Below are 20,107 nucleotides of genomic sequence, written 5' to 3'. Positions count from 1 at the left end.
CGGCCGCAGACACCCCGGAACCGAATGCTGGGGCGTCTATTTTGTCGGTCGTAGCGACGACCTCGGTAGTGCCTTCCCCAAGGGCCCGAGAGGGCCACACCGAGCAGGCTAAGGTTGACCTATCGGACGACTCGGGGGACATCACCAAGATCGAGCGGTATATCAAGAAATCGGTCAAGCTTATGAAGGTATGCTCTTCAACCGTTGCCCTAAGTGTGCGATCCCATTAGCTCATGTCAGCTGTTTAGCAAATCGAGGCACGCTCCAAGGCAAAGTCGGAGGCTCTTCGATCGCTGGACCCGTAGCTGGGGAACATGAATACCCTGCGCCAGGATCGTGACGAAATCTTAGAGCGCGCGAAGGCTTTGGAGAGCCACCTGCAAGGTGAGGTAGCCGACCTCCACGTAGAGCTGGTATCGAGTACCGCTCGGATCAAAGGTGCAACGATTTGTGTCTGGTCATTGTTTCTTTTTTGTGGCTGAAGGTTATCTTCTTTTGCCAGATCAAGATGCAGCCTTGAGGGAATTGAAGAAGGCGAACACTTGGCTGTAGGTCGAGTGTTCCAAGCTGCTGGCGGTGAAGGCCAAGCTTGAAGCCGAGCGCTCTTAGCTGTTGGCCTCTGTCACGCCCAGAAATTCCTCACACGAATTTCTGAACTTAATTGTGTATTAAATCCCTGTCCAGGACCAGCCAGGGTACACAAAAAGACAATGTTGATTACATAACCATCGTTCTTAGAAACAACTGAAAATTACACTTATTCTAGCGGAAATGCAGCGGAAAGAAAAAGGTAGGCTAGCTCCAGCGGGTACGGCTCCAATCCACAGGCAAAGCTTCGACGGCAAATCAGCTCACTCCTGAGAGGCCCTCCATCGGACTCAACTTCTAGCTCTGGTGGGGAAAGTTAAGCAAGGCTGAGTACAAACCACCGTACTCAACAAGTAACACGAACAAGGGGGAAATAAATGATGCATAGGGATTAACAAGGACAGGCTAGGGTTAGTTGCAATAAAGCAGCAGTTAAACAAATAACAGAGGTTAAAAGAACAAAGGTAATTGAATACAATAAAGCATAAGTAAATAACAGTTGTAAAGTACCACAACACTGTCCAACGTTACACCACGTTGCAACAGGCCCAACCGCTACTCAACGTTACACCACGTTGCAGTAGTCCCGAGTGAAAAACCAATTACTCAAGTTATTAAAGGTTCACTAATCACAGTGAGGCTGGGAGCTCGCCCGTAACCGTGGGCACGGCTATTCGAATAGTTTATACTCTGATCAGAGGTGTACTACTGTACCCACAAGACACGACTACACTACACTTGAACGTGCGCCGACATACCACCACAGCATACCGGAAAGGAGACCGTGATAGGACCCGTCACATAACCCTCCCTATTTAATCGTACCACACTTCAGGTTTCACCCCCTCCTTTACACCAAGTCGGGCAGTCCCCTCTTGTGCCTTGGCAGATCCGGAAGCAGCAGAGTTTTTCATTACACCACGATTGCCCGTCCATACTCCATCACGCCTACCCTTGCCACGGTACGTCAAATAGTTCGAAGTCATGCTTCAGATCCCACCTTACCCATTTCGGCATGTGGTTAGCACTTAAGTACTTCCAGGGTTTCCCGTGAACCGGTCCTTAATTGCCATGGGTGCGACTCTCAAAACCATGCACCCACAACCCACCATTATCAATATTTTAGTTGACATTAACCCGAGCTGGGTAATGAATCATTATAACCGCTATTCAGAACTAAGCATGATTAAATGTGATCCCATGAGCTATTTGTTCTAAGCACGGCTAAGCATTAACCTAAGCCTAACTCTAATCAAGTTACCCCTGGTCCACCAATGAATCAAGTTGGATAAACAACGGCATAAAAATAAGGTTTACCCGGAGAAAATAAATACAGTAAATACCTTAATTAAAACAATGCATATTTGAATTAATAAAGCGGGAAATTTGCAATAATGGGTTCAATATGATCAAAGATGAGTGTCACTTGCCTTGCTCTAGCCCGTGGGGAACTTCGGCGACGATCTCGAAGTAAACCGGCGACGATCACTTGCCTTGCTTTGGTCCAAATCTAAGTGACAAAGCACAAAAATAAATAAAACAGGCACAAACTCTACTGAAACAGCAAAAGAAACTATTTTTAATGGATTCTTGACAATTTTATGAATTTAATGAAATTTGAATGGACCTAAACGGAGACTAGATGAATTACTTATGAATTTTAGAAGTTTTCTGGGTTTTTAGCTAAACAGAAAAGTCCTAAATCAATTATTGCGCAATTAATGGGGCTGCTGACGTCAGCGAGGAGAGAGGAGGCTGACGGCTGACAGGTGGGGACCACCTGTCGGTGAGAGAAAGGGGGAGGGAGAGACTGACACGCGGGCCCGGGGAGGAGAGAGAGGAAGGGAGAGCGCGGGGTGACTGACGGGTGGGCCCCGTCGGTCGGCGAGAGGAGAACAGAGAGGGGAGCAGAGAGCGCGGCCGGTGACGGGAGCTGCGGGCGGCGCGGTGGCGGCGCACGGCGGTGGCGCACGGCACGGCGACGACGGCGCGACGGCGACGACCGGCGACCGGCGACGACGCGCGGCGGACAACCGAGACTGCGGCGCACTCGTCGCAACCGAGCAAGGCGGTGGCAGCGAGCTGGCGCGACGACGGCGGGCGAGCGGCGGGCGCGGGCACGCACGAGCGCGGGTGGCGGCGGCTTGACGACGGCGTCGCGAAGGCGACGACGACCGCAGCGAGCGGCGTGGCGACAAGCTTCGCACCCGTCCGGCGACGGCGTGCGGCTCGGCGGCGGTCGGCCGGGAAGGGGGAGAGAGAGGGGAGGAGGATGGAGACGCTCACCGGCGGCGGCGAACGCGCGGGCGGGTCGGCGAGATCGAGGCGGAGGTGGCGACGCGGGTAGGAGCGGGAGATCAGCGGTGGCGACGGAGATCGGCGAACGACGGCGAGGCGACGAGGCGCTGCGGCGACCGGGCGGAGAGGGAGCGCACGGCGCTGGGGATGTCCACGGGCGACGACGGGGGCGGCAATCCGACGGCGGCGGCGGCGCGGAGGCGGTGACGCAGCTGGACGGCGACGACCAGCGGCTGGCGGCGAGATTGAACGGTGGCGGCGAACGGCGACAGCGCGGCGGCGACTCGAGCGAAGAGGGAAAGTGGGCGACGACGCGCGGCGGCTCGGGATTTAAAGGGCAGCGGCGCCGGCTAGGGCGGGCGGAGGTTGGAGACCGAGTCGGGTACGACGCGGTCTCGGCGGTGGCGGCGGTTGCGGCGGCGGCACGGACTCGGACTTGGCGCGGCGCGGCGCGTGTGCTGGCGGGGAGGCGGTCGCTGACAGGTGGGCCCCACCTGTCTGTGGCGCGAGGGGGGAGGGAGGCGGCGCGGACTCGCGGGCAAGCGCGGCGCGGCGAGCTGGGCCGAGCGGTGGCCCAGGCGGAGGGAGGAGCGCGCGCGGGCGGAGGAGGCCGGTCAGCTGGGCCGGCCGAGGGAAAATGGGCCGGCTCGACTGGGCCGGCCCGGGAAGGAAGAAAAAAAAGAGAAAAAGAAAAAGAAAAAGGAGGGAGGAAAATTGGACTTCGGCCCAATTTGAGAAGGAAGGGAAAAAGAAAGGAAAAAAGGAGGGAAAAAGGAAAACCCCACTTTTGCCGAGTTTTAAATTAATTTGTTTGGCCAAATTTTACTTCTGCAATTTGAATTTAAATCCAGTTAGTCGATTTGCGAGCCTCGATTTAATTAAATTAGGTTCTTTTAGAGGGATTCTTCCTGAGTTAATTAAGCCAATTGTTATTTACAGATTTCTTTTTACGATTTAAGGCTTAGGTCAAAACTCCGGGTGTGACAGCCTCGAGGGCTATGCTGGAAGCCGAATGCACTCGGCTCAAGAAGGCCAAGGATGCTGCCGTTCCTGAGCTCGTGGGTAAGTTTTTTTACCTTGTCCTTCGTTCCGCCCTTCTGGACATTTCCTGACCTGTATGCTACTAGCAGAGGCACAATCCTGGGCAAAATCCATGGTGGAGGCCGTTGAGGCCAGGACTCAGGAAGTTGAGCTGGCTCGGGATTGGCTCGTCACGGTAGCCCTTAATGTGCTTTGGGCGACGCCGCTGGTGGTGGAGGGCTCTTCGTTGGTCAGCATAGACGGTGTGGTCCAGCAGCTGGAGAAGATGCCCGTAGCCCATGGCACCGAATTGCAGGAGACGATGAAGCTGGCGTCTTGCCATGCTCTCGCCATCGTAAAGTCGCTGTACCCCCAAGTGGAGGTTAATGCCATCTGCGACGGGTTCGCTGCCGACTGCGACGAGGCGACGGCAATAAAGTACGTCAACGAGGCGTAAAAGACTACCAAGTCGGTCGCACGAGACCTTGGCTTGTAAAGAAGTAGGAAAACTTAGTAGTTAACATGTTCTAGCCGAACCGTTGTGATGTGATTTTATTTAATCTATTTGCTTTCGAGTCTTATGTTGTGGTTTGTCTCATCGTCATGTGAAAAGTTATCCTCTCGGTGTGTGCTTGTCCCAACAGCCCCCAAGCGGACTTAGCCAGCACGGAGATTAGCGTAGTATTACCCGGTTCGGTGGAGAGTGAGGTGTAGCCAAGTGAATGTACAACCGCATCCAGACTTCGATTTCATCGACAATTAAAGAACTCGTTCGCAGCAGACTTTATTAAAAAGAACCCGATGGTAGAGTACATTGTAGTCCCCGACTGATCTTCTGAGTGGGGACCACTCGGCGAGGGCAGTCGAAGGTAAACAAGAAAAAATACAAAAAATCGACTATGTGTGGAAGGGACGTAGCTGTTCGATGTTCCATGAATTCTCTAGCAGCCTTCCGTCTTCCATCCTTAGCCGGTATGAGCTGGGTCGAGTGACCTCGGCTATGACGTATAACCCTTCCCAGATCGGGGAGAGCTTGTGTCGATCCTTGGTGGTCTTTACTTTGCATAAGACCAGGTCGCCGACTAGGAATGCCCACCCGTGAACATTCCTGTTGTGGTATCGGTGGAGTCCCTACAGGTAACATGTCGACTAGATGGTCGCGATATCCCTGGCTTCTTCCAGCCTGTTGAGGTCGTCTTCCCTAGCCATGTCCGCCGTGGACTCGTTGTAGTTGAGTATGCGAAAGGATTCATTGTCAATTTTGGTGGGTAGGACTTCTTCTGCTCCGTACACGAGGAAGAAGGGGGACTGTCTCGTAGCGCGACTGACGGATGTGTGGAGCGCTTAGAGTACTGGTGGCAGCTCTTGCACCCATCGTCTGGCGTAGGGATGTAGTTGGTCGAAGACTCTGGTTTTGATTCCTTGAAGGATCATGCCGTTAGCTCTCTCAACCTGCTCGTTGCTCTTTGGGTGTGCCACGGAGGCGTAGCAAATCTTGATCCCATGCTCCTCGCAAAAATCCTGAAAGACTCCACAGATGAACTGCCTACCATTGTCCGTAATGATACGGTCCGGAATGCCGAAGCGGTAGATAATGTTCTGTATGAAATCCCTCGCATGCACCGAGTCGATTGTGACAACCAGTTTCGCTTCTATCCACTTGGTGAACTTGTCGATGGCATGAACAGGTGGGTGAACCTTCCTGGTGCCCGCTTAAAGGGCCCGACAATATCGAGTCCCCTGACAGTGAGCGGCAGGGAGATCGGGATAGTCTGCAGTTCCTGTGCCAGCACGTGTGCCTGCCTTGCGAAGAATTGACACCCTTCGCACCTTCTAACCAATTCTTGCACGTCTGTTACGGTGGTTGGCCAGAAGAACCGTTGCCTATATACCTTTACGACTAGCGTCTTGGCTGAGGCGTAGTTGCCGCAGAGGCCCGAGTGGATCGGGTGGAGGATTTGTCCGCCCTCGTCAGGGAGCACGCAGCGCATAAGAATGCCCGAAGCGCTTCGTCGAAGGAGTTCTCTGTCTGACATGATGTAGCAGTAGCTTCGTCGGCTGACGTGTTCGGCTTCTGCTTTATCGGTCGGGAGGACTTCCTCTGTGAGGACTTGTTGAACGGGGTTCTCCAGTCGTCATCGATGACAGCGACCGTGCGGTCGTCGGAGTTTGGCGGTTCGCCATTGTTTCCTTCGTCTTCAGCTTCACTCGGGGTTGGCTTGGGTTCGCCCTTCTTCTCGACTGTTGACTTCGTGAGGTGTTCGACAAATATGTTGGTTGGCACCTGCAGTCGCTTCGAGCCGAGGTTAGCTAATTTGTTCGTGGCTTCATTGTTGTGCCGTAGAACATGGACCAGCTTGAGTCCTTCGAACTTATTTTCAAGCTTGCGCATCTCCTGTCGGTAGGCTTGCATGTTTTCGTCAGCGCAGGTCCAGTCGTTCATGACCTGGTTGACTACTAGCTGAGAATCCCCATGAACGAGCAGCCGCCTAATCCCAAGGGATATAGCCAACCGCAGCCCATGGAGGAGTGCGTCGTACTCGGCTACGTTATGCAAGGCCGGGAAGTGAATTTGGAGTACGTACTTGAATTTTTCGCCGTTGGGCGATATAAGCACCACTCTAGCCCCAGCCACCGACATTCGTAAGGAACCATCGAAGTACATTGTCCAGTGGGGCAGCTCTTCTGGCGTGGTTTCCAGTTGTACGTCGGTCCACTTGGCCACAAAGTCAGTGAGTGCCTGTGACTTTATCGCTGTGCGGGGCTTGAAGGTGATGTCGTACGGCATCACATCCAGTGCCCACTTCGCGATGCAGCCTTGCACTTTCTTGTTGTGTATGATATCGCCGAGTGGATAGGATGTGACGACTGAAACCTGGTGGGCTTGGAAGTAATGAACGAGTTTCCTTACCGTGATCAGGACGCCGTAGCGCAATTTCTGGACTTGGGGATACTTTAACTTGGACTCCCCGAGTACTTCGCTGATGAAGTAGACTGGTCGCTGGACCAATTGAGCATGTCCATCTTCTTCCCGCTCGACCACGAGGACCGTGCTGACGACTTGTTCTATGGTCGAGACATAGAGTAGGAGCGGCTCGCTTGGGCTAGGCGAAGCCAGCACGGGGGGAAAGGTCAAGTATTTCTTAAAATCCACGAAGTCTTCTTGCGCTTTCGGGGTCCATGTGGAGTGGTCGCTCTTCTTCAGTAGCTTGAAGAAGGGCATCCCTCATAGGCTGAGTCGTGATACGAATCGGCTAAGGGCCGCCATACATCCGGCCAGCTTCTGGATGTGTCGGAGTTCGCTGGGACGCTTCATGTTGAGTATGGCCTGGACTTTCTCTGTGTTTGGCTCGATGCCTCGTCGGGATACGACGAAACCAAGGAGCATGCCAGATGGGATGCCCAACACACCTCATGATTGAGTTTCATCCTGTATCGTCGAAGGTTGTTGAAGGTTTCCTCTAGATCGTCTAGTAGGTCATCCTTCTTCCTCGACTTAACAACCACGTCGTCGACGTATGCTTCCACGTTTTGCTCGATCTGGTCGTGGAGGCAACCTTGGATCATTCGGTGATAGGTTGCCCCTACGTTTTTTAGACCGAACCACATCGTGATGTAGCAGTACGCCCCGAATGGTGTGATGAAGGCGGTCTTCATCTGATCGGCCTGGCTTAGGCTGATCTGATGATAGCCTGAGTAGCAATCGAGGAAGCTAAGTAGTGCACAGAAAGCCGTCGAGTCTACGACTTGGTCGATGCACGGTAGACCAAACGGATCCTTAGGGCTTGCCTTGTTAAGGTCCACACACATTCACTATTTGTTGTTCTTCTTCTTGACCAAGACGGGGTTGGCCAACCAGTTGGGGTATTTGGCTTCTTTGATGAAGCTAGCCGTGAGCAGTTTGGTCAACTCCTCCTTAATCGTGTCTTTCCTATCTTGTGCGAAGCGGCGAAGGCGCTGCTTAACTGGCCTAGCGTCATCTTTTACATTCAAAGAGTGCTCAATCACTTTCCTAGGGACTCCCGGCATATCAGACGGTTTTCAAGCAAAAATATCTTTATTATTTCGGAGAAAAATAATGAGCGCGAGTTCCTATTTAGAGTCTAACTGAGATCCTATGAATGTAAATTTAGATGAGTCGGCAGGGTCTTTGCCGTCATATCAGATCTGCTTCTTCTCGTTGGAGGTGATCTTTGCCGTCTTTTGGGATGGTAGGTCGTTGTCCCCCGTCTCGGGAGTCGAAGCTTCACGTATCTGCTCTTGGTCGGCTTGCGCTTTAGCCTGCTGCGCGATTTCATAGCTCTCCGCCTCGCAGTTGAAGGCCTGCTTGATGTCGCTCCGGAGAGTGATGACGCCATGTGGTCCAGGCATCTTGACCATGAGGTAGGTGTAGTGCGGGACCGCCATGAACTTCGCTAGCGTGGGCCTGCTGATGATGGCATGGTACGCCGTCTTGAAGTCAGCGACTTCAAAGCAAATATTCTCCATCCGGTAGTTATCCTTTGTTCCGAAGGTTACCGGAAGAGTAATCTGTCCGAGTGGTGTGGCCGATAGCCCAGGAATGACCCCGTGGATAGGCGCATTGCTTGGGCGTAGCTCTGACATCGGGATTTTCATGTCGTCGAGCGTCTTGCTAAAGAGGATGTTGAGAGAGCTTCCTTCATCGATGAGCACACGCTTCAACTTGACGCTTTTGACGACTGGGGCTAGCACCAGTGGGTACCGCTCTGGGTGAGCCACTTGGTCAGGGTGATCCAAGAGGTCAAACGTGATCGGAACTTCCAACCAACGTAACTACTGAGGGACGTCCACCGCTGTGGTGTTTATCTCCCTTGATGTGAGCTTTTGCTTCCCTTTAGACTTGTACGTGAGCGGGCCACCAAAGATGTGGTTTAGCTCGGCTTGCAGATCCTGGAAGACGTCGTCTTTCTTGTCGATGGGCTTCGTCTTGCTTGGCTCAGCGGTCCCCGACTGGTCTTTTGCTAACTACTCTGCGTAGTGACGCATGACAAAGCAATCTTTGGCCAAGTGGGAGGACTTCAGGTGGTAAGGGCACTTGCTATTCATGACTTTGTCATAATCAGACATCTTGGGACGCTGGATCGGCTGTTGGTCTGCGAAGGCGACCAACTCCTCGGCACTGCGTTTCCGTGAGTCCGAGTCCTTCTTGTGCTCCTTCTCCTTTCCTTTGCCAGATGGCTGTCCTTTCTCATCGTGCTTGTCTCCCCGTGAGGCGGTGTCACACCCGGAGTTTCGTCCTAAGCCTAAATCGTAAAAAGAAATTCGTAAGCAACAATTGGCTTAATTAACTCAGGAAAAATCCCTCTAAAAGGAATTAATTCAATTAAATCGAGGCTCGCAAATCGACTAACTGGATTTAAATTCAAATTGCAGAAGTATAAAATTTGGCCAAACAAATTAATTTAAAACTCGGCAAAAGTGGGGTTTTCCTTTTTCTCTCCTTTTTCCTTTCTTTTTCCCTTCCTTCTCAAATTGGGCCGAAGTCCAATTTTCCTCCCTCTCCCTTTTTCCTTTTCTTTTTCTTTTTCTTTTTCTTTTTTTTCTTCCCGGGCCGGCCCAGCCGAGCCGGCCCACTCCTCCTCGGCCAGCCCAGCCGCGCCGGCCGCTCCCCTCCGCCCGCGCGCGCCCCGCCTGGGCCGCCGCTCGGCCCAGCTCGCCGCGTCGCCCGCGCCCGCGAGTCCGCGCCGCCTCCCTCCTCTCTCTCGCGCCACTGACAGGTGGGGCCCACCTGTCAGTGACCGTTTCGCCCGCCCGCGCCCGCGCCGCGCCGGCCGAGTCCGAGTCCGCCGCCGCGCCGCAACCGCCGCCGCCGAAACCGCGTCGTCGCCGACTCGGTCTCCAACCTCCGCCCGCCCTAGCCGGTGCCGCCACCCTATAAATCCCGAGTCGCCGCGCGCCGTCGCTCACTTTCCACCGTCGCTCGAGTCGCCGCCGCGCTGCCACCGTTCGCCGCCGCCGCGCAATCTCGCCACCGGACGCTGGTCGTCGCTGCCTAGCCGCGTCATCGTCTCCGCCTCGGTGTCGCCAACCTTTCCCGGGCTCTCGTCGTCGCCGGTGGTCGCCTCGCGCCCGCCGCAGCTCCACCAACCTCTCCGCCGCCGCGTCTCGCCCCGTCGCCGTCACCCGTCGATCTCCGTCGCCACCACCGATCTCCCGCTCCCGCCCGCGTCGTCACCTCCGCCTCGGTCTCGCCGACCCGTCTGCGCCCTCGCCGCCACCGGTGAGCACCCGCACCCTCCTCCCCTCTCTCTCCCCCTTTCCGGCCACCGCCGTCGAGTGGCGTGCCATCGCCGGACGAGACCGAAGCTCGCTGCTCCCGCCGGCCGCCGTGGTCGTCGTCGCCTCCGCGTCGCCGACGTCTGGCCGCCGTTGCTTGCGCCCGCGCGTGCCGTGCCGTCGCCGCTCGCCAGTCGCCGTCGCCGCTGTTCTGCCGGGTTGCGCCCGTGCGTCGCCGCCCCGGCCATCGTCGCCGTCGCGCCGTCGCCGCTCGCCGGTCGTCGCCGTCGCGCCGTCGCCGTCGCGCCGCCGTCGCCGTCGCGCCACCGTCGCCGTGCGCCGCCGCCGCCGCGTCGCCCGCCGCTCCCGCCGGTCGCCGCCGTCCGCCCGACCGCGCGTTCTGTCACCTCCTCTCTGTTCCTCTCTCGCTGACGAGTGGGTCCCACCCGTCAGTCGTCCCCGCGCCCGCCTCCTCTCTCTCTCCTCCCCGGGCCCGCGTGTCAGTCTCTCCCTCTCCCCTTCTCTCACCGACAGGTGGTCCCCACCTGTCAGCCGTCAGCTTCCTCTCTCCTCGCTGACATCAGCAGCCCCATTAATTGCGCAATAATTGATTTAGGACTTTTCTGTTTAGCTAAAAAACCCAGAAAACTTCTAAAATTCATAAGTAATTCATCTAGTCTCCGTTTAGGTCCATTCAAATTTCATTAAATTCATAAAATTGTCAAGAATCCATTAAAAATAGTTTCTTTTGCTGTTTCAGTAGAGTTTGTGCCTGTTTTAGTTATTTTTGTGCTTTGTCGCTTAGATTCAGACCCCGCCGAAGAGCCGGTTTACTTCGAGATCGTCGCCGAAGTTCCCCTTGGGCCAGAGCAAGGCAAGTGACACTCATCCTTGAACATATTGAACCCATTATTGCAAATTCCGCGCTTATTTATTTCAAATATGCATTGTTTTAATTAAAGTACTTACTTTATGCTATTTTCGGGTAAACCTTATTATTATGCCGTTGTTTATCCAACTTTATTCATTGCTGGACCAGGGGTAACTTGATTAGAGTCAGGCCTAGGTTAATGCTTAGCCATGCTTAGAACAAATAGCTCATGGGATCACATATAATTATGCTTAGTTCTGAATAGCTGAGATAATGATTCACTACCCGGTTCGGGTTAATGTCAACTAAAATATTGATAATGGTGGGCTGTGGGTGCATGGTTTTGAGAGTCGCACCCATGACGATTAAGGACCGGTTCACGGGAAACCCTGGAAGTCATTAAGTGCTAACCACATGCCGAAATGGGTAAGGTGGGATTTGGAGCATGACTTCGAACTATTTGACGTACCCAGGCAAGGGTAGGCGTGATGGAGTATGGACGGGGAATCGTGGTGTAACGAAAGCTTCTCCTGCTTCCGGATCTACCAAGGCACAAGAGGGGACTACCCGACTTGGTGTAAAGGAGGGGGTGAAACCTGAAGTGTGGTACGATTAAATAGGGAGGGTTGTGTAACGGGTCCTATCACAGTCTCCTTTCCGGTATGCCGTGGTGGTATGTCGGCGCACGTTCAAGTGTAGTGGAGTCGTGTCTTGTGGGTACAGTAGTACACCTCTGATCAGAGTACAAACTATTCGAATAGCCGTGCCCACGGTTACGGGCGAACTCCCAGCTTCACTGTGATTAGTGAACCCTAATAACTTGAGTAAATTAGTTATCTCTCGGGACTACTACAACGTGGTGTAACGTTGAGTAGTGGTTGGGCCTGTTGCAACGTGGTGTAACGTTGGACAGTGTTGTGGTACTTTACAACTGCTTATTTTATTTATGCTCTACTGTTCTTAATTACCTTTATTCTTTAAGCTCTGTTATTTATTTAAACTGCTGCTTTATTGCAACTAACCCTAGCCTGTCCTTGTAAATCCCGTTGCATCATTTATTTTCCCCTTGTCCGTGTTACTTGTTGAGTACGGTGGTTTGTACTCAGCCTTGCTTAACTTTCCCAACCCAGAGCTAGAAGCAGAGTCCGATGGAGGTGTCTCTCAGGAGTGAGCTGTTCCGCCGTCGAAGTGTTGCCTGTGGACTGGAGCCGTTCTTTCCGTTGCATTTCCGCTAGAATAAGTGTAATTTTCAGTTGTTTCTAAGAACGATGGTTATGTAATCAACATTGTCTTTTTGTGTACCCTGGCTGGTCCTGGACAGGGATTTAATATACAATTAAGTTCAGAAATTCGTGTGAGGAATTTCTGGGCGTGACAAGTTGGTATCAGAGCCACCTTTGACCGTAGGATCAGCCCAATGAAAACCCTAAGAGCCCTCTGCTTTTCATGTTTGTGCATAGTTTGCGAAAGTGGGAGTGTTTTAAAAATGGGTTAGTGCTTTTCAAAAGCGTGAGTGTTTTAAAAAGACAAAACCCCTTTGATTGAAAAGCATGAGTAAATCGATTTATGGGTAAAACTTTATTTATTTTCTTTCTTTTATGATTTATTTATCTTGAAATAAAATTTTGCATCTATTAATTCCAGATCCTTGTGTTCTTTAGATGGCTGACCACCCTTTGTATCATCGTGGAAACGGGATGGCTGGATTCGTGGCAGAGTTGGCAAGAGTCTCGTTCACAGCAGGATACCCCTATGAGCCGGAGTACACCACGATCCACCCTCTCGAAGGCGAGTTCCCCCACCGAGTCAGATTGGAGCTACATGGAATCCCCGGTTTCCTCCCTAACTTGGAAGCAGAAGGAGCTGGAGGTTCGCATGAGCATGCCTGCCAGGAAGCTGCCTACAGTCTGATGACAACGCTCAGGGCCAGGCATGACCTGACGTTTCGACATTCGGCTTACCGGTATCACCCTGGTCGTGGACCCAACTCCATGGTCAGTAGGTTTCGGTCTGCCCGAAGTGAGCAAGACCCTACCTTCGGTAGGATGTGCACGGTGCTGCAGGGTCTCGACCAGATGCATCATGACCTCCACGAAGCGTCCAAGGCCTTGAACGACGCCAAGCTCACTCAGATCGTTCGTCTGCAAGATGAGGTCGACCGCTTGAAGAAGGAGAATGCCAGGCTTAAAGGACTCCCAGAGCCCGGAGGTGCAAGGTGTCGCACGACGGCAAGAAAGCGAACCCGTGGGCCGCCAAGAGTTCAGTCTTACCCTGGTGCCCCGGATGAACCAAGACCCTTGATGCAGATGGTGCCAACCTCTTCGACCCCAGTGCCCGAGGAAGGTGTCTCCCCGTTCAACGCAGCAAGGAACCGCAACAGGGTTGTCTCGGTCTCTAGCAGCAGCGAGTCTGCTTCTGGTGAGGATGAAGATGGTCTCCCTAGCAACTCAAGAAGCCGCTCTGAAGACGAGGAAGAAGATCCGTCCCCTGTCGTCGATCGTCGCTCTCCTTCCGTGCCCTAGACGCCGCCCTTAGCTTCGTTTTAGTCGTTGTGTGCTAGTTTTGGTGTGTTAGGTTTGTTTCGCTTGGGGCTAGTGGTGAACCATAGCAGTAGTGGGGGTTATGGTTGTGCCGCCAGGAGTTGTGTGGTTTTTAAGTGTGTTTCTTAAGCAAGACAATTACAGTTCACTAATTAAATTAAGCCGCTGTTTGCTTAGTCGTTTCTTTTTCTTCTTTCTCTTTCTGTTCCTCCCGCCCCGCAGATGGTGAACACCCGCCACGGCAACCGCGATACCGACCAGTCCAGCACCGGAGGACCGCCCCCGCCGCCTCCACCAGAGAACCCGTCGCTTGCCCAGATTCTTGCTAGCCAGACGCAGATGCTCTCTTGGATGATGCAGCAGATGCAACAGCAGCAGCAGCAACATCAACAAGTGCTCCACCATCTTCTAAATCAGAACCAGAACAACCAGCAACAGCATGGACCACCCCCTATGCAGTCCAAGTTACCAGAGTTTCTCCGCGTCCGTCCCCCAACCTTCTCAAGTACTACTAACCCCATGGAGGCAAGTGATTGGCTCCATGCCATCGAGAAGAAGCTCAATCTATTGCAGTGCACTGACCAAGAGAAAGTCTCCTTTGCCGCACACCAACTGATGGGTCCCGCCTCTGCTTGGTGGGATAATTTCCTGGTTACCCGCACCGCTACCACGGAAGTGACTTGGGCGGAGTTCTGCCTTAACTTCCGCAAGGCCCATATTCCCGACGGGATAGTCACTCAGAAGAAGCGTGAGTTCCGCGCTTCGTAGCAAGGTACCAAGACGGTGACTGAGTACCTTCATGAGTTCAATCGCCTAGCGCGATACGCTCCCGAGGACGTCCGCACTGACGCCGAAAGGCAAGAAAAGTTCCTCGGAGGCTTGGATGATGAACTGAAGAAGCAGTTGCTTTCGGGCGACTATGCTGATTTTGAGAAACTAGTAGACAAGGCCATCCGTCAAGAGGACTAGCACCTCCAGATGGATAGAAAGAGGAAGGCTTCGCAGTCCAGGTCTAACCAGCCGCCTCCTCAGAAGCCTCGATTCCACACCGGCTCCTATCCTTCGAATCAGCAGCACGGGCAATCAACCTTCATTGTCCGCCAACATCGTCCTTACAATCCCAGCAACTTCTCCAGCGGTTCATCCCAGCGTGCTCCACCTCAACGCGCTCTCCCTGCACCAGCTCCTCGGCAACAGAATGCTCCTCCACCAACAGCTCAACCTCCTCCAGTCAGGAAGGATGCAGGTGCAAAGCCTGGGGTGTGCTACAACTGTGGCGACCCAGGTCACTTTGCTGACAAGTGCCCGAAGCCGAAGCGCAGTGGGCAAAGGTTCGTGCAAGCTCGCGTGAATCACGTCACCGCCGAAGAAGCACAGGCTGCGCCAGAAGTAATACTGGGTACGTTTCCTGTCAACTCCGTACCTGCTATAGTACTTTTTGATTCTGGTGCTACACACTCTTTTATTTCAAGGAAGTTTGTGGGATTGCTTGGGTTAAAAAGGGAAAAGTTAAGAGACCCGATGCGGGTTAATACTCCAGGGCATAGTATGTTTTCGGACCTTTATAGCCCTAATGTGCCCATAGAAATCCAAGGGACACCCTTTCTAGCCAATCTCATCCTTCTCGAATCTAAAGACCTAGACGTCATTTTGGGAATGGACTGGCTTACCAAGCATCAAGGAGTGATTGATTGTGCCAAGCGTACAATCACCTTGACCAGTGAAGAAGGTAAAGTGGTGACTTATCAGTCGCTGGAGTCAGTGACAACAAGGACTTGTTTGAATCAGATGGAAGCCGAAGAGCAGCCCTCGAAAAAAGTCAAAGACCCAAAGAAGTTGGAAGACATACCAGTGGTTTGTGAGTATCCGGAGGTGTTTCCAGATGATCTCACAACGATGCCGCCAGCAAGAGAGATCGAGTTCCGTATCGACTTGGTACCCGGAACCGCACCGATCTATAAGAGACCCTACAGGATGGCCACCAATGAGATGGCAGAAGTGAAGAAGCAAGTGGATGAACAGCTTTAGAAAGGTTATATCCAACCGAGTACCTCGCCTTGGGGTGCCCTGGTTATTTTTGTTGAGAAGAAGGACAAAACTAAGAGAATGTGTGTGGACTATCGTGCTTTGAACGATGTCACTATCAAGAATAAGTATCCTCTGCCAAGGATTGATGACCTATTTGATCAGTTGAAGGGAGCCAAAGTGTTCTCCAAGATCGATTTGAGATCAGGGTATCACCAGTTGAGAATTCGGGAAGAAGATATCCCTAAGACGGCATTCACTACTCGCTATGGCTTGTATGAGTGTACGGTAATGTCGTTTGGACTTACTAATGCCCCGGCATTCTTCATGAATCTCATGAATAAGGTGTTCATGGAATACCTGGATAAGTTTGTGGTTGTCTTCATCGACGACATTCTTATCTACTCCAAGTCGGAAGAAGAGCACGAGCAACATTTGCGGATTGTGCTAGAGAAGCTAAGAGAACACCAGTTGTATGCCAAGTTCAGCAAGTGTGATTTTTGGCTGCATGAAGTGAAGTTCCTTGGCCATGTGATCAATGCCCAAGGTGTAGCAGTAGACCCCAGTAACGTGGAGTCAGTGATCAAGTGGACCCCGCCTAAGACGGTTTCCCAAATCAGGAGTTTCTTAGGACTTGCGGGCTATTACCGCCGGTTCATTGAGAATTTCTCGAAGATAGCCAAGCCAATGACACAGTTGTTGAAAAAGGAAGAGAAGTTCAAGTGGTCAAGTGAGTGCGATAGGAGTTTTGAAGAGCTCAAGCAAAGGTTGGTTTCGGCACCCGTGTTGGTTTTGCCAGATCAAACGAAGGACTTCCAGGTTTACTGTGACGCATCCAGATCAGGACTGGGATGTGTGCTAATGCAAGAAGGAAAGGTGGTTGCTTACTCCTCTCGTCAGTTGAGACCACATGAGGGTAACTACCCGACTCATGATTTGGAACTAGCAGCTGTGGTGCATGCCCTAAAGATTTGGCGACACTACTTGATCGGTAACAAGTGTGAAGTATATACGGATCATAAGAGTTTAAAGTATATCTTTACACAACCGGATTTGAATCTCCGCCAGCGAAGATGGTTGGAATTGATCAAGGATTATGATTTAAGTATCCATTACCATCCAGGCAAAGCAAATGTAGTTGCAGATGCTTTGAGCCGGAAGAATTACTGCAATGCTGCGGTAACAGCAGAAGTTTGTGAGCAGTTACAACAGGAGTTTGAACGACTAAATTTGGGTTTAGTCGAAGAAGGCTTTGTGGCAGCCCTAGAAGCGCAGCCCACTTTGGTGGATCAAGTCCGCCAATCCCAAGCAAATGATCCGGAGATAACCGAGCTAAAGAAAAACATGCGAGTCGGTAAAGCTCGAGATTTTTCAGAAGATGAACATGGAACAATCTGGATGGGAAACAGGTTGTGCGTACCAGATAACAAGGAGTTGAAGGAGCTGATACTCCAAGAAGCTCATCAAACCCAGTACTCTATTCACCCTGGGAGTACTAAGATGTATCAGGACCTCAAAGAAAAGTTTTGGTGGGTTAGTATGAAGAGAGAAATTGCAGAATACGTCGCCTTGTGCGATGTTTGTCAACGAGTCAAAGCAGAACACCAAAGGCCAGCAGGACTGTTGCAACTTGTCCAGATTCCAGAATGGAAATGGGAAGAAATAGGGATGGATTTCATCACTGGTTAACCAAGGACTGCTGCTGGTCATGACTCGATTTGGGTAATTGTTGATCGATTGACAAAGGTCGCTCATTTCATACCAGTTCACACTACCTACTCGGGGAAAAGATTAACCGAGATTTACTTGGCTAGGATCATGTGTTTACATGGAGTACCGAAGAAGATCGTTTCTGACCGAGGAAGTCAGTTTACCTCAAAGTTTTGGCAAAAGCTGCAGGAAGAATTGGGAACCCGACTGAATTTCAGTACGGCTTATCATCCCCAGACAGATGGTCAGACAGAGAGGGTAAATCAGATTCTTGAAGATATGCTCAGAGCTTGCGCTCTCGACTTTGGTGGAACTTGGGATAAGAACCTACCGTATGCAGAGTTCTCATACAACAACAGTTATCAAGCCAGTTTGCAGATGGCACCTTTTGAAGCATTGTATGGGCGAAAGTGACGTACACCTCTCTTCTGGGATCAAACAGGAGAACGTCAAGTTTTTGGGACTGAAGTTCTAAGCCAGGCCGAAGAGAAGGTCAAAATAATCCGCGAAAGGTTGAAAACAGCTCAAACCAGACAGAAGAGTTATGCAGATAATCGTCGAAGGGACTTAGCCTTCGAAGCAGGAGACTATGTGTACCTCCGCGTCACACCTTTACGAGGAGTACACCAGTTTTAGACCAAAGGAAAGTTGGCACCACGTTTCGTGGGACCATACCGGATAGTGGAACGCAGGGGAGAAGTTGCCTATCAGTTGGAACTCCCCGCTAACATGGCCGGAATCCATGACGTGTTCCATGTGTCGCAGCTCAAGAAGTGCCTACGTGTGCCTGAAGAACAGACCAACTCCGAGCACATCGACCTGCAGGAAGATCTAACTTATGTGGAGAAGCCAGCACGGATTCTAGAAACCAGTGAAAGAAAGACTCGGAACCGTGTGATCAGATTCTGCAGAGTTCAGTGGTGTCACCACTCAGAAGAAGAAGCGACATGGGAAAGAGAAGATGAGCTCAAGGCCGCCCATCCGCACCTCTTCGCCAGTGCCTCCGAATCTCGGGGTCGAGATTCCGTTTAAGGGGGGTAGGTTTGTCACACCCGGAGTTTCGTCCTAAGCCTAAATCGTAAAAAGAAATTCGCAAGCAACAATTGGCTTAATTAACTCAGGAAAAATCCCTCTAAAAGGAATTAATTCAATTAAATCGAGGCTCGCAAATCGACTAACTGGATTTAAATTCAAATTGCAGAAGTATAAAATTTGGCCAAACAAATTAATTTAAAACTCGGCAAAAGTGGGGTTTTCCTTTTTCCCTCCTTTTTCCTTTCTTTTTCCCTTCCTTCTCAAATTGGGCCGAAGTCCAATTTTCCTCCCTCTCCCTTTTTCCTTTTCTTTTTCTTTTTCTTTTTCTTTTTTTTCTTCCCGGGCCGGCCCAGCCGAGCCGGCCCACTCCTCCTCGGCCAGCCCAGCCGCGCCGGCCGCTCCCCTCCGCCCGCGCGCGCCCCGCCTGGGCCGCCGCTTGGCCCAGCTCGCCGCGTCGCCCGCGCCCGCGAGTCCGCGCCGCCTCCCTCCTCTCTCTCGCGCCACTGACAGGTGGGGCCCACCTGTCAGTGACCGTTTCGCCCGCCCGCGCCCGCGCCGCGCCGGCCGAGTCCGAGTCCGCCGCCGCGCCGCAACCGCCGCCGCCGAAACCGCGTCGTCGCCGACTCGGTCTCCAACCTCCGCCCGCCCTAGCCGGTGCCGCCACCCTATAAATCCCGAGTCGCCGCGCGCCGTCGCTCACTTTCCACCGTCGCTCGAGTCGCCGCCGCGCTGCCACCGTTCGTCGCCGCCGCGCAATCTCGCCACCGGACGCTGGTCGTCGCTGCCTAGCCGCGTCATCGTCTCCGCCTCGGTGTCGCCAACCTTTCCCGGGCTCTCGTCGTCGCCGGTGGTCGCCTCGCGCCCGCCGCAGCTCCTCCAACCTCTCCGCCGCCGCGTCTCGCCCCGTCGCCCTCACCCGTCGATCTCCGCCGCCACCGCCGATCTCCCGCTCCCGCCCGCGTCGTCACCTCCGCCTCGGTCTCGCCGACCCGTCCGCGCCCTCGCCGCCGCCGGTGAGCACCCGCACCGTCCTCCCCTCTCTCTCCCCCTTTCCGACCGACCGCCGCTGAGTCACGCGCCGTCGCCGGACGAGACCGAAGCTCGCCGCTCCCGCCGGCCGCCGTGGTCGTCGTCGCCTCCGCGTCGCCGACGTCTGGCCGCCGTTGCTTGCGCCCGCGCGTGCCGTGCCGTCGCCGCTCGCCAGTCGCCGTCGCCGCTGTTCTGCCGGGTTGCGCCCGTGCGTCGCCGCCCCGGCCGTCGTCGCCGTCGCGCCATCGCCGCTCGCCGGTCGTCACCGTCGCGCCGACGTCACCGTGCGCCGTCGCCGCCGCGTCGCCCGCCGCTCCCGCCGGTCGCCGCCGTCCGCCCGACCGCGCGTTCTGTCACCTCCTCTCTGTTCCTCTCTCGCTGACGAGTGGGTCCCACCCGTCAGTCGTCCCCGCGCCCGCCTCCTCTCTCTCTCCTCCCCGGGCCCGCGTGTCAGTCTCTCCCTCTCCCCTTCTCTCACCGACAGGTGGTCCCCACCTGTCAGCCGTCAGCTTCCTCTCTCCTCGCTGACGTCAGCAGCCCCATTAATTGCGCAATAATTGATTTAGGACTTTTCTGTTTAGCTAAAAAACCCAGAAAACTTCTAAAATTCATAAGTAATTCATCTAGTCTCCGTTTAGGTCCATTCAAATTTCATTAAATTCATAAAATTGTCAAGAATCCATTAAAAATAGTTTCTTTTGCTGTTTCAGTAGAGTTTGTGCCTGTTTTATTTATTTTTGTGCTTTGTCGCTTA

At 53.2% G+C, this 20,107-nt stretch overlaps 1 protein-coding gene across 1 annotated transcript; it reads left to right on the top strand.

The window, feature by feature from the left end:
* The first annotated feature begins 3,851 nt into the window (after nucleotides 1-3,851).
* On the top strand, nucleotides 3,852-4,540 carry LOC102714144. Its single transcript, XM_006664437.3, has 2 exons — nucleotides 3,852-3,948; nucleotides 4,017-4,540. Exons 1-2 carry the CDS (start codon nucleotides 3,885-3,887, stop codon nucleotides 4,361-4,363), a joined length of 411 nt encoding a protein of 136 aa, XP_006664500.1. The 5' UTR covers nucleotides 3,852-3,884; the 3' UTR covers nucleotides 4,364-4,540.
* Nucleotides 4,541-20,107: the final 15,567 nt, after the last annotated feature.

The sequence above is a fragment of the Oryza brachyantha genome, chromosome 12 (genome assembly GCF_000231095.2).
Source record: "Oryza brachyantha chromosome 12, ObraRS2, whole genome shotgun sequence".
In the NCBI taxonomy this organism is placed as follows: Eukaryota; Viridiplantae; Streptophyta; class Magnoliopsida; order Poales; family Poaceae; genus Oryza; species Oryza brachyantha.
This window is presented reverse-complemented; position numbering and strand designations above follow the sequence as displayed.